This window comes from Olea europaea, unplaced genomic scaffold, assembly GCF_002742605.1.
Source record: "Olea europaea var. sylvestris unplaced genomic scaffold, O_europaea_v1 scaffold793, whole genome shotgun sequence".
In the NCBI taxonomy this organism is placed as follows: domain Eukaryota; kingdom Viridiplantae; phylum Streptophyta; class Magnoliopsida; order Lamiales; family Oleaceae; genus Olea; species Olea europaea.
In genome coordinates, this window is record NW_019266359.1 from 148,319 (window position 1) to 159,715 (window position 11,397).

At 35.5% G+C, this 11,397-nt stretch overlaps 2 protein-coding genes across 5 annotated transcripts; one reads left to right on the forward strand and one right to left on the reverse strand.

Annotated features, from left to right (window-relative positions):
* Window positions 1-382: 382 nt before the first annotated feature.
* LOC111391437 (calmodulin-binding protein 60 B-like) lies at window positions 383-9,039 on the forward strand. 4 transcript variants are annotated; one of them, XM_023016660.1, is made up of 9 exons: window positions 383-528; window positions 758-880; window positions 2,316-2,391; window positions 2,515-2,579; window positions 4,968-5,461; window positions 5,548-5,708; window positions 5,786-5,989; window positions 6,971-7,205; window positions 8,160-9,039. In XM_023016660.1, exons 2-9 carry the CDS (start codon window positions 765-767, stop codon window positions 8,741-8,743), a joined length of 1,935 nt encoding a protein of 644 aa, XP_022872428.1. In that variant the 5' UTR covers window positions 383-528; window positions 758-764; the 3' UTR covers window positions 8,744-9,039. The 4 variants fall into 4 exon arrangements, with proteins under 4 accessions (XP_022872428.1, XP_022872429.1, XP_022872427.1 ...); XM_023016661.1 differs by having other exon boundaries at window positions 392-528; window positions 771-880; XM_023016659.1 differs by lacking the exon at window positions 383-528 and having other exon boundaries at window positions 535-880.
* Window positions 9,040-9,544: 505 nt separating this feature from the next.
* Window positions 9,545-10,798, reverse strand: LOC111391439 (probable xyloglucan endotransglucosylase/hydrolase protein 23). Its single transcript, XM_023016663.1, has 3 exons — window positions 10,473-10,798; window positions 10,187-10,380; window positions 9,545-10,103 (listed from the first exon to the last, which is right to left on the reverse strand). The coding sequence occupies exons 1-3, from the start codon at window positions 10,737-10,739 to the stop codon at window positions 9,704-9,706; spliced, it is 861 nt and encodes a 286-aa protein (XP_022872431.1). The 5' UTR covers window positions 10,740-10,798; the 3' UTR covers window positions 9,545-9,703.
* Window positions 10,799-11,397: the final 599 nt, after the last annotated feature.

An 11,397-nucleotide genomic window follows, 5' to 3' on the forward strand; every position in this document is an offset into this window, starting at 1 on the left:
TATTGAAATCACCAAAAAATATAGCTCCTTCCAAATATATTAATTTTTATTCAAACACAGTTTTGAAAAAAGAAAAAAGAAAAAAAGAAGAAGCTAATGTTAGAGTAGTTTCTAAGATTTAGGTGTACGCAAGATTCTTGGTCAAGCAATTGGTAGAAGAGAGTGAAATTTTTTTTTGTCTCGAGACAAGTCATTTTGTGCTTTTAATTTGATTTGGCTCCCCCAAGGGACGTATATGACAGGAACACTTAAATAAGAACCTAAATGCTAGATTTTGTATAGTTTGGTGACGTGACCACAATTAAATAACATTTATCGTATTACGACAAAAAAAGGCAAAAAAATAAGCGAAATCCAAAAAGATCTAAAACTCTTGTTATTACCAGATACCACTTGTCTTCTCTTACTAGTCGTCATCGTCATCCAATGTTTTATACGCTAGCCCACAACTCCACACATCCAAAACTCATTAATTAAAGCACAAAATTTGTCAACCTCCTTTCTTTTTTCACTCTTACTCCTCAACAGGTAATATTGTGTATGTAATCCATGTACATGCTTAAATTTGGGCATGGGCAATGGGTTGTGTGTAAGTGTGTTGATTGATGTCTTTGTGGATCTGGTGTTAAGAGGCAAGAAAGTGGAGATGGGATTGTGGGCAGTGGGTGAATCCAGATCGTCTGGACGAATTAAATTGATATATAGAATTCATTTTGATTTTTATGTTATTTTATTTATTTATTTTGTTATCTTTTAGAGTTCTGATGCAGACAAGGTTTAAGGAGAGAACAAATTCAATGAATGGAAGAGGGAAGAGGAGCTTGGAGGGTGGTGATGATGAAGATCAGAAACCAGCTAGAAAAATTCCTGCTTTAGCTAGGTGAGAAAATTGGTGTTGTATTTATTGATAAATTTGTGGGTTTCGATTTTGGTTGAAATTTTTCTTCCTTTCGAATTAAGTAAGCAATAGATTCTTTTTAACCATAAGGGCTTGATTCTGGAGTCGTGGTATTAATTTAGGCAAACAGGGATACAGGAATGGCTATATTGAAATTATCATACGGGGTTGACACTTCTAAACTTATTCGAAGTTTAATTTCTGCATTGGTGTATTTATGACTTTGTTATAAGATCATCTCTTTGGCATGGAATTTTGTGGAACTGGTATTTTAAAAATCACACAGTAAATTAATGGCCTATTTTTGTTAGTTAGTTTTTCTAATGGAAACCACGTGGGGTTGCACTTGGTCGTTTATATTCTAGTTGCGTGTTGAATGGAGTGAAGGTCAATCTGAGGTTTATACCCCTGTTTGGCCCCAATTTTTTTCCAAATTTTAATGTTTGGAATAGTTTTTTTTTGAAAAATGTGTGGTTGAAGAGGGTGAAAAGTTTTCGATTTACGAGTAATATTATTTTATGGAAGATTGTGTGATTGAAAATAAGAGAGAGGAAAAAAAAGAAGAAAGCTAATGGGGGCCAAACGAGGGCTATACTTAAAGTTGAAGCTCAACTACGCTAAAAATAATTCAGAAGTTATGATTTTGAAATTGCAAGTAGAAGTATAATCTCTTATGTGAACCTCCAAGGTTGCATCTTATCTTATGTTATAAATTATTCTATTTGTTGAGAAAATGAAATCTCGTCTCAAAACTTTTCCTTACACTGGATCAAAATTGGCTGAAAATTATGTGAAGTGGTGGTTTTTTCTATGGAGTTTCGTGATGACAAATGTGATCGATAGCATTTTGGCTTTTTGACAATTTATTAATGAAATTTAGAAAGCTTTTTAAGCTATATTTTTAATTTAATGTCATTCTTTGAACTTTCCTCTGCTTTTGAATGTAACATGTTCTCGGGACATTTGACTGTTGGGATTTGCTAAACCCAAATCCACCAATTGGATACCAATCCCAAATTAGGAGTTCGTTGTTTGGATTTTGCATTTTGTTTAACAACGGAGATGAACTGTATAGAACTGGAACACAGTCCATTAAAGCATTTGAATTAATGGAAAGGGAATTTTAATTGTTACTTTTTCTCATAATGCTATAAATTTTTAGTTTATCATGATTAACTATAATATCTTGATGATTGTTTGATCACCAGATATTTATGAATCATTAAATTGGAAATCATGCACTCTAAACATGTAACTTTTATGGGATCTTTCCCTGCCGGTTCAGATATGCTCCTTTTGATATTAATTCTTCGTCTAATACGGTGTGAAATTCTCATTTGCATCTTTTGTTTCCTCATAGTGGTGCTGAGAGAAGTAAAATGTTGTGTTGTTTAAGAAATTAGTCTGTTACTTGCAGTGTTATTGTGGAAGCTCTAAAGATGGATCATCTCCAGAAGCTTTTCTCGTCCTTAGAGCCAATTCTCCGGAGAGTGGTAAAATAAACACTCTTCATTCACCTGATTATGCTCTGATAGTTGTGTTCTTGTTCTTCCATTATATTTGTTTTTAGACTCTAGAACTTTGTATGTATTATATATCGATTTTATCTTGAACAGGTTAGTGAAGAAGTCGAACGTGCTTTGGCAAAGTTGGGGCCTGCCCGACTAACTGGAAGTGGAAGGTTTGACTTTTTTCCCATTACATAGCAAATGACTATTTTTTTTAATCATTTAATTTATGATTATGTTGATGTTCTGTGCTTTTATATCTCCTTTGGTATTTGAGAAAAGAAAAAATTTGTTGAGTACCACTTCTAATTGAATTGAAATGGTTATCACATTTTCAATGTTTGTTGCTTTGGTAAATTTAATTTCTCAGTTGTATTAGTACAATGACTAGCTGAGTAGTTAAGTTCCTATCCTCGAATGCAACCTGTTATGAGCTTTAGTTTGTTGAGAATTTGAGAGAAGGAGAGCACGCAGGGAGGAAATGCTTTAATGTTAAGAAAACCCTTGCAGGAGTAGGAAAAATAAAATATACTAAGAATGTTAAAAATACTTTTAAGGATCAATCACAAAAGTATGTGCTGGGTCCAGCCGGCATTAACCTTCACTGCCGTTGGTGAAAGTGCAGGACTTATACTTTCCATAGATATGGGTGGACAATTGGGGCCCCCTTAGAACCATGTGAATGTCGCCTTCCAAAAGCGTGTCAATGCTTAATGTGAACTGTTCTCATTTATTTAACAATATTAACTCTATAGGAAAGAGATTGCATAGGTATGAGTTGATTTCAAGGACTTCTTTAGCTAGAAAAAGGAAGATGCAACCAAATAGTAAATTCTTGAAGCATTGAAATCAGGAGTGCTCTATTTCAGAGCAGATTATTGGGGCTTGGAATAGGTGTTGCAAACGATTGTTCAAATTCAAATTGATTTTTATTTATTTATTTATTTATTTTTGAGTTATGTTTATTCTTTCTCTTCTTAGATTCTACATATTCTGTTTTTGATAGTATATCTCAAGTGGGATTACATCATTATGGCAGTTTGACAGAAACTGAGGCCATTTGTGAAAAAGCCCAGTTCTCCACCCTCTTTCAATCAACTTAAACAGGAAAAGATTCCAAGTCTTGGAACTTAGTCCCAGTTTGAGCCCCATTTTTTCCAAAACTTATTCTTCCAAAATCCATTTTTGACCACTCATTTTCCCATAAAATAATTTTACACGTAAACCCAAAATTTTTCCTTATTTTAACCACACATTCTCTGAAAAATAATATTCTAAAACACAATTCCCCCCAAAAAAAGGGGCCCAAACAGGGCTTTAGTCTGATAGCGCCGAATACGACTTACAGCTATTCTAGAAGGCATTAACAAAAGCAATAAAGCCTTGCCTCATGCTTATATGGGTTAATTGTTCACGACACGTATTCTCCTCTTTAACTTTCCTCCACTAAGGTTATATTCTAGAAGAGCTATACAAGTCTCATAAACACCATACATAAGAAGACTTTTTTAGTTTCCAAGGATCTTCTCTGTTTACCAAAAATGACTGCTTGATATTGATATTATTAATCTCAGTTGCTTTTTACATTGCCTTTGCAATTTTTTTGCTTTATAATTCTCTCTTTTTTTGTTCGTATATAACTATGCTAGTGTCTACATTTTTCTACTTTTGGGTCATTTCCAGTTTCTACAATTTAAACACTCTCTTTCCTTGCCTATCGTTCTTCACCCAGTTCCCCTTCTACACGCTCATGTACATTCGTGCAGCACAATATGTTAATCTCGGTCTTCTTCTTTTGATGAACAGTGTTAGTTAAATGCCTTATAAAACATCTAAACCATCAAATGTTTGTTTCCGAATTGGACATCATTACTTGTCTGGTATTTAGGCACCTTTAGGATGCTTCTTCATTTTGATAAATCTTTCTGTTTCCAAATATCTAATTGGTATCATTTTATCAATAAATCCTGATTAGTTGATAATGGTATGAATACTGTTATTCTTCTCTCTTTCATTGATGTCTTGTTAATTAAACAATAAGGAAGGTATAATTTTTGCTGTACTCTTTTGCACATGCATCACTAATCCTTATCATTTTGCTTTGTCATTTTCTCTATTACGGAAAGGCCTAGTTGCTTTTCTCCATGCATGATTTATCTCTTGGATTAGATCAATTACTAAGAAGCTCATCGTCAAATCTTTAACGAAATATTTTATCCTGTTATTCTTCTCTCTTTCATTGATGTCTTGTTAATTAAACAATAGGGAAGGTATAATTTTTGCTGTACTCTTTTGCACATGCATCACTAATCCTTATCATTTTGCTTTGTCATTTTCTCTATTACGGAACTCATTTTTTGTGAAACTTGATTGGCATTGGAAAATATGACTATCTTTATTTTATTTAATATTTTTTTGTATTGTAAATATATCTATATTACTTGGCCACTTCAGTGCAATTGTTTTCTTGGTCTGGTTGAGTGTTCTGTATTGTTTCACTCCTCCAAAGTTTTGAGCTGTCTGTCTCTAGAAGTTGTTTTATAAAAAAATTGATATTACAGGTCATCACCTAAACGAATTGAAGGGCCAGATGGGAGGAACTTGCAGCTTCGTTTTAAGTATAGAATTTCTCTTCCACTCTTCACTGGGGGAAAGGTAGAGGGGGAGCAGGGTGCTGCAATTCATGTTGTACTAATAGATGCAAACACAAGCCATGTTGTGACATCTGGACCTGAATCTTCTGCGAAGCTTGATATTGTGGTACTAGAAGGTGATTTCAACAATGAAGATGATGAAAGCTGGACTCAAGAGGAGTTTGAGAGCCATGTTGTGAAAGAACGTGAGGGAAAGAGACCTCTTTTGACTGGGGATTTGCAAGTGACTCTCAAGGAAGGTGTTGGAACGATAGGAGATCTCACATTTACAGATAATTCAAGTTGGATAAGGAGCAGGAAGTTTAGACTTGGTCTGAAGGTTGCACCAGGATATTGCGAGGGTATACGCATACAAGAAGCAAAGACAGAGGCTTTTACAGTTAAAGATCACAGAGGAGAATGTAAACACATTCTCTGTTTATTTTTATTGTTTTCTTAGCTCAGTATTGTGAATTTTTTATTGAAAAGTGCCTTTGCTCCTGGTCAGTGTACAAGAAACACTATCCACCTTCTCTTAAAGATGAAGTATGGAGATTGGAAAAGATAGGAAAGGATGGGTCATTCCACAAGAGGCTTAATAGTGCAGAAATATTTACGGTTGAAGACTTTCTTCGTCTTGTTGTCAGAGACTCTCAAAGACTACGGAAAGTAAGAATCTTTCTTCAGTTCTAGAGTTAGGAAGTTCTTGCTTTTCATAATTTGATTTGTATATATGGTCTTTGTAGATCCTCGGGAGTGGTATGTCAAATAAGATGTGGGATGTCCTCATAGAGCACTCGAAGACTTGTGTCTTGAGTGGGAAGTTTTATATTTACTACTCCGATGATTCAAGAAATGTAGGCGCTGTTTTTAATAACATCTATGAGCTAAGTGGCCTGATTGCTAATGACCAATATTATCCAGCAGATTTACTTTCTGACAGCCAGAAGGTTTGTAACATTTCACTTAAAATGAGTGTGCTCTTATATTGTATAAGCTGATGTCTTTCTTGCAAAATTATAACTTTTCATATATTCATAGAAACAAGGTCATCCTTTCACTCTGAATCTGTTAATTGATGGTTAAAATTTGTAGTACAGTAATAGCTGTTGCATCCTCTTTATTTTTTTTTTTTTGCCAATGACTCAAACTGGAGGAAATGAGGGTACGTCAAATATTCATAATTTAAGCTTTTTATTGACTGGTAGTGCATGCTTTTTGAGTAGAGAATCAGTGCAAAGTATTAGACACATCTTGTACGTTGTAAAACTTGGATTGGGTTTTTTGAAGTAATTTGTGATCCATGTAAGATACTGGTATGCGAACTCTTGGGTTAACTGATAAAGTTCTCAGAACTTTGTTTACTTTTAAAAAAAAATGTGTGTTGGTTTTGAAAATTGCTAACTCGTAGAAGTTGCTCAAGTATAGTATATACCATTTAGAAAATGTAATTTTCTTAATTTGGATTCTCGTGTTAATAGATATCTATTGTGCTAGTTGTTGTCATCTCCAGATATTCTTATTGAATTGATTATTGCAACTATCCGCCAAATATTTATATGACTACTTTGAAGAACAATGGAAAAATTATATGATGGTGTTTTATAAAATACTCAAGTTTTCTATAACATTTTGATCCCCAAAGACGGATTTTAAATCAGGATGGTGAAAGTAATTTTTTTATTTTTCTATTTTGAATTAGTATTTTCTGTTTAAATCTCATCCTGTTTAAATGAATGTTAACTAAGACTGGTATTCAAGCAACTGGCATAACATATATTTGTCAGATAAACTTCAAACTCAATGGTCAAAGCTGATCCAGCATATTCATTATTAGCTGGAAGAATATTTTTGTTTGCATCTGATTAGCTAGATGGAGAAGGCAGTCTCTTTGTAATGCCTTGTGGAAATCTTTAAAACTTTACCTGTAGGTATATGTGGATACCTTGGTTAATAAAGCATATGATAACTGGAACCAAGTTGTGGAGTATGATGGAAAATCTCTTTCGAACTTCAAGCAAAAGAAGTCGAGTGCTCTATGTAACGATCTTCCCATGGGCCCGGTCAATTATCCTGATGTTGTAGAGAGTCCTTTTCTACCGCCAAGATTGCCAGCATCTGTTCCATCTGAGCCTTCATCAATGATTCCAAGCATGCAGATTGGAGGTAAATATCACTTATTGAATAAAATTTCTTTTTGCAAATAAATGAAAGCATCCCTTACGGCCAAAAGAGAGAAGTAAATAATGAAAATTGAGCTTTCTGAGAGAAGTAAATAATGAAAATTGAGCTTTCTGATCTAAGATGGGCAACAATTTTCTTTATCTCATATGCCTCAAAATGCATTCCACTACTTCCCCCCCCCCTTTTTTTTTTGGTGGGTGGGGTTGGGGGCTGTTTCCCTGCAACGAAAATTGTTTTGTTTCCAGTCTCAATCACCTTCAACAGACCAAAACTCCGATATATTTCTTCAATAGCTTGTACTGCTTCTCCTTGAAAGATTATACAATTTGTTTTAATCATCTTGGGAGAAACAAATTGATAATGAAGCAACTGCTTCCGTAATATCTCTACCATGGCCCAAGATATGATATGACCTTTCTTATTGTTATTGCCTAGCCTGACCATCAACAATCTTGCAGTCTTTACTAAAATGGATAATGTATAAAGGTATCAAAGCTTTTATGCTCCTTTTTACCTTGTGAATTTGGATGTGATGGTGTTTTGGGTGCATATTTAGTCAATTTTTTTTAACTTCGGTTGGTTCCTGGGGAATCATGTTTTCAGATGCTCTCTGCATAAAGTACATGTTGGTAGGATGGCTGGATAGTGGATATGATTTTCTGAGCAGGATCTTAGTATCAAATATGGAGGCGCTTGAAAAATTTAAAAAGGGTGTCAGGCCTGGACATTTCTTGTCCTTTTGTTTTGTCCTTGCTCCCACCTTCCCGCCTTTACTTATTTTTCTAACTTCCGATTGAGGATCCCATTAGGGTGAATCTGTCAAAGAAATAACTTGGGTGCTAATTGTTATGAGAATGGGTCAGCACAAAACCAGCTGAAGAATGTCTTCATTGCCTTATCTTATTCCTTACTACCATTTTTTCCCACCAATCCCAGGTTCCTCTTACAATGACAATACAACTATGAGATACCCTATCCAGTCTCCGCTTATGAACTCCAGTTCCGGTTCTCAGTTTGATCCTGCCGCTTTTACTCACAATGATCAGCAGCAGGTCAACCATCCTCAGCAGATTACGATGTATGACAATAGCGTTGGGCTTGCACTTGGTCCTTCTCAATCATCACCATTCCAGACAGGCAACTCCTCAGTACAGCAGACTATGATTAACCCGTTCGAGGATTGGCCTCACAACAGGGACAAGGGTGTAGAAAATTTATTGTCAGAAGAGGAAATTCGCCTAAAAAGTCACGAAATACTTGAGAATGAAGACATGCAGCATTTGCTTCGGCTTTTCAGCTTGGGAGGTCATGCCTCTGTTAATGGGTCTGAAGACGGGTACAATTTCCCTTCTTACGTCCCAGCACCCTCTCCAGAATTCAGTTATAACAAGGATCATACCCGTTCCGGGAAGGCTGTTGTCGGGTGGCTGAAAATTAAGGCCGCAATGAGGTGGGGTATCTTCGTCAGGAAGAAAGCAGCTGAGAGGAGGGCAGAACTTGTGGAGTTAGAAGATGAGTAAAATTTTCTGTTGAGATGTTCAGGTATCAATACTAACCGTCCTCCATTTGACGATTAGTGGATCTTCTGCAGTGCAAGTAGATATGTAGAGTTCAGGATTGCATGGTAGATTTTTCTCAGGAATCTCGAAGTTCTTCGATGTTTCTTTGTTCTTGATAACATATTTCATGTACAGCCACCTGTACAGTAAGTTTCCTGTGTGTTCAGAAACTAGGTTAAGACTACGGACTAATTATCCATATTTGTTCTGTGAAATGTTGTATGATTTAAGGATGCTTTTGTATTCTGTTTTTTACATTTACCTATTAGTGGATCTTCTGCAGTGCAAGTAGATATGTAGAGTTCAGGATTGCATGGTAGATTTTTCTCAGGAATCTCGAAGTTCTTCGATGTTTCTTTGTTCTTGATAACATATTTCATGTACAGCCACCTGTACAGTAAGTTTCCTGTGTGTTCAGAAACTAGGTTAAGACTACGGACTAATTATCCATATTTGTTCTGTGAAATGTTGTATGATTTAAGGATGCTTTTGTATTCTGTTTTTTACATTTACCTCTAATGTTCCTTATACTCGGACGAGGTAATTATTTGATTCTTATTAACTGAATTTTTAAGAATTTGGGCTTTATTCGTGTGTAATACTCAGTCTCTGGCCTTTAGATTCGAAATTGGGTGTGTTTCTATGCTTACACAGGCCAATATATTTTTATCCTTGACGAAAGCTAAGGAAATTGTTGGAAAATTTGCCTGATTTGTCGAAGGATCATTGAAACACGCAGAAGAAATGTCTGAACAAATTATGTAAAAATTCTAAAATTCCCCCGGGAGGATAATGATGTATTCAAGTGTAAGATAAATTTGATCATACGTGAAAGAACAATTATTATACAGTCCGAACAAATGAATGAATACAATATTCCTGTGCCTAAATTAATCAAACTTCAGAAATATAATTTCTTTTTTATTCTGTGGTGTTAATGCTACACTCTGGAGGGAATCCCTGGGAGAATCGCTTTGAATCAGAGCAATAATTATATATCATGTAATTTTTCTGCACCCATTTTAGCCTCGCTTGGCTTGTGGAATCCAACTCTTCATTCAGCCATGAATTGCTGCTGCTTGAAGTTGAAGATTGAGTGCAAGAAGATGAGGACGAAACACTGGCATTTGCATTGAAATTTCTGTAGGATGCGATAAAGGGAGCCTGATTCCAGTCAGTTTTCACAAGACCGCCTCTTGTTGCCCAATCGTCTGCGTTCCACAGGCTAGAGTAGATTCTCATGGGTTGGTTCTTTGGGTATGCAACACCAAGTGATTCCGAATTCTTGAATTCTCTGATAGGTGTGCCATCCACAGAAAAGCTGTAATGGGAGCACAAAAGAAAAAGTCAGAAGTTCCAACAAAGCATAATGAGGAGGTGTGTAGTAACTGTGAAATAACTTACATGATACGTTGGGGATTCCAAAGGATGGAATAGGTGTGAAAATCTGCAGTCGGGTCGAACCAGAGATAGAATTGCTGCTCCCTATTGCCCTTTCCTTGGCCAAACACATTGGTGTGAAGAATATAAGGATCGCCGCTAAGGTTTCCCAAGAACTCAAAGTCTATCTCATCATGGGTTTGTCCTTGCGAAGACAACTGCACAATACATAACACATTATTAGTTAAAAATGTACAAAGTATGGTATCAAGAAAGAAAAAGAAGATGAAATCTCTTCTACTGTGCTTACATAATAGGCAGTGACGGTGCCAGCAGAATTTCCTGGGACAAGTTTGAGTAGCATATCAATCTTGCCAAATAGATACTCATTTTTGGATTGAAATCCGGAGCCAGAAGTTTTATCGAGTGAGAGAGTAAGAAGTTCTCCGTTGTTGAGTATCTTAGCTCTTCCATCTCCCCATGTGATATCAAAATCTTGATGGAAATTACCTCCAAATGCTATTGCAAAACAGCTACTTATAACTAAAACTAAAGAAACCGAATTCAAAGAAGTCATTACTGAAGAGTTGAATTGCGTTGGCAAAATACAATGAATAAATCTAAGAAGATTTGGTGTTTAAGATTGTTGTTTGATGTTGGAATAGGATCCATTCAAGGGTATTTATAGGGAGTTTGTGGGGTCTGTAGAAATTGCAGGGAGGGTTCCATAAATTCAAGTTGTGTGGTGAAAAGTGTTTGAGCTGGATACAGATATTGGCCAAAACGAGTTGCTGTCAACAGTTTTTTGTATATCCAGTGACAACCCATTTCGCCTTTTAATATTTATTATTAATACCACAGTGCACACTGTTCTGATAATATTGTCCTAGGTGTAAGCTTTTGACTAGAGTACAACTGATTTACTTTTCAAATAGTAATACCTCTACAATTTAAAATAGATAGCGATTCATTTACATACTGATACATCTATAATTCAAAGGAATCAAACCGGACAAGATCCAAAATCGCTCGATTCGGTCCAATTAAATTCTCCATTGTCTACGGAACCAACTTGTCCATTTTGAAATTCTCAATGGGATTTGGTTCGGTTCAAGTTCTCAAGAAACTCAGGTTGAACAATCTGGCATCCACTCCTAATATTTAAAGGTCCTAACCTTTATCATTTTCGTATTTACATCTTTAAGTTTTTCATCACATCTTTATTTTTAACATTT

Coding starts and splice junctions, on each gene's coding strand:
- LOC111391437 (XM_023016659.1), top strand. CDS start 723: ATGTTATTTTATTTATTTATTTTGTTATCTTTTAGAGTTCTGATGCAG. Junction 5,462..5,547: donor TAAAGATCACAGAGGAGAAT/GTAAACACATTC, acceptor GCTCCTGGTCAG/TGTACAAGAAACACTATCCA. Junction 7,206..8,159: donor TCCAAGCATGCAGATTGGAG/GTAAATATCACT, acceptor CACCAATCCCAG/GTTCCTCTTACAATGACAAT.
- LOC111391439 (XM_023016663.1), bottom strand. CDS start 10,739: ATGACTTCTTTGAATTCGGTTTCTTTAGTTTTAGTTATAAGTAGCTGT. Junction 10,381..10,472: donor GCACCGTCACTGCCTATTAT/GTAAGCACAGTA, acceptor TGTATTGTGCAG/TTGTCTTCGCAAGGACAAAC. Junction 10,104..10,186: donor TGGAATCCCCAACGTATCAT/GTAAGTTATTTC, acceptor CTCCCATTACAG/CTTTTCTGTGGATGGCACAC.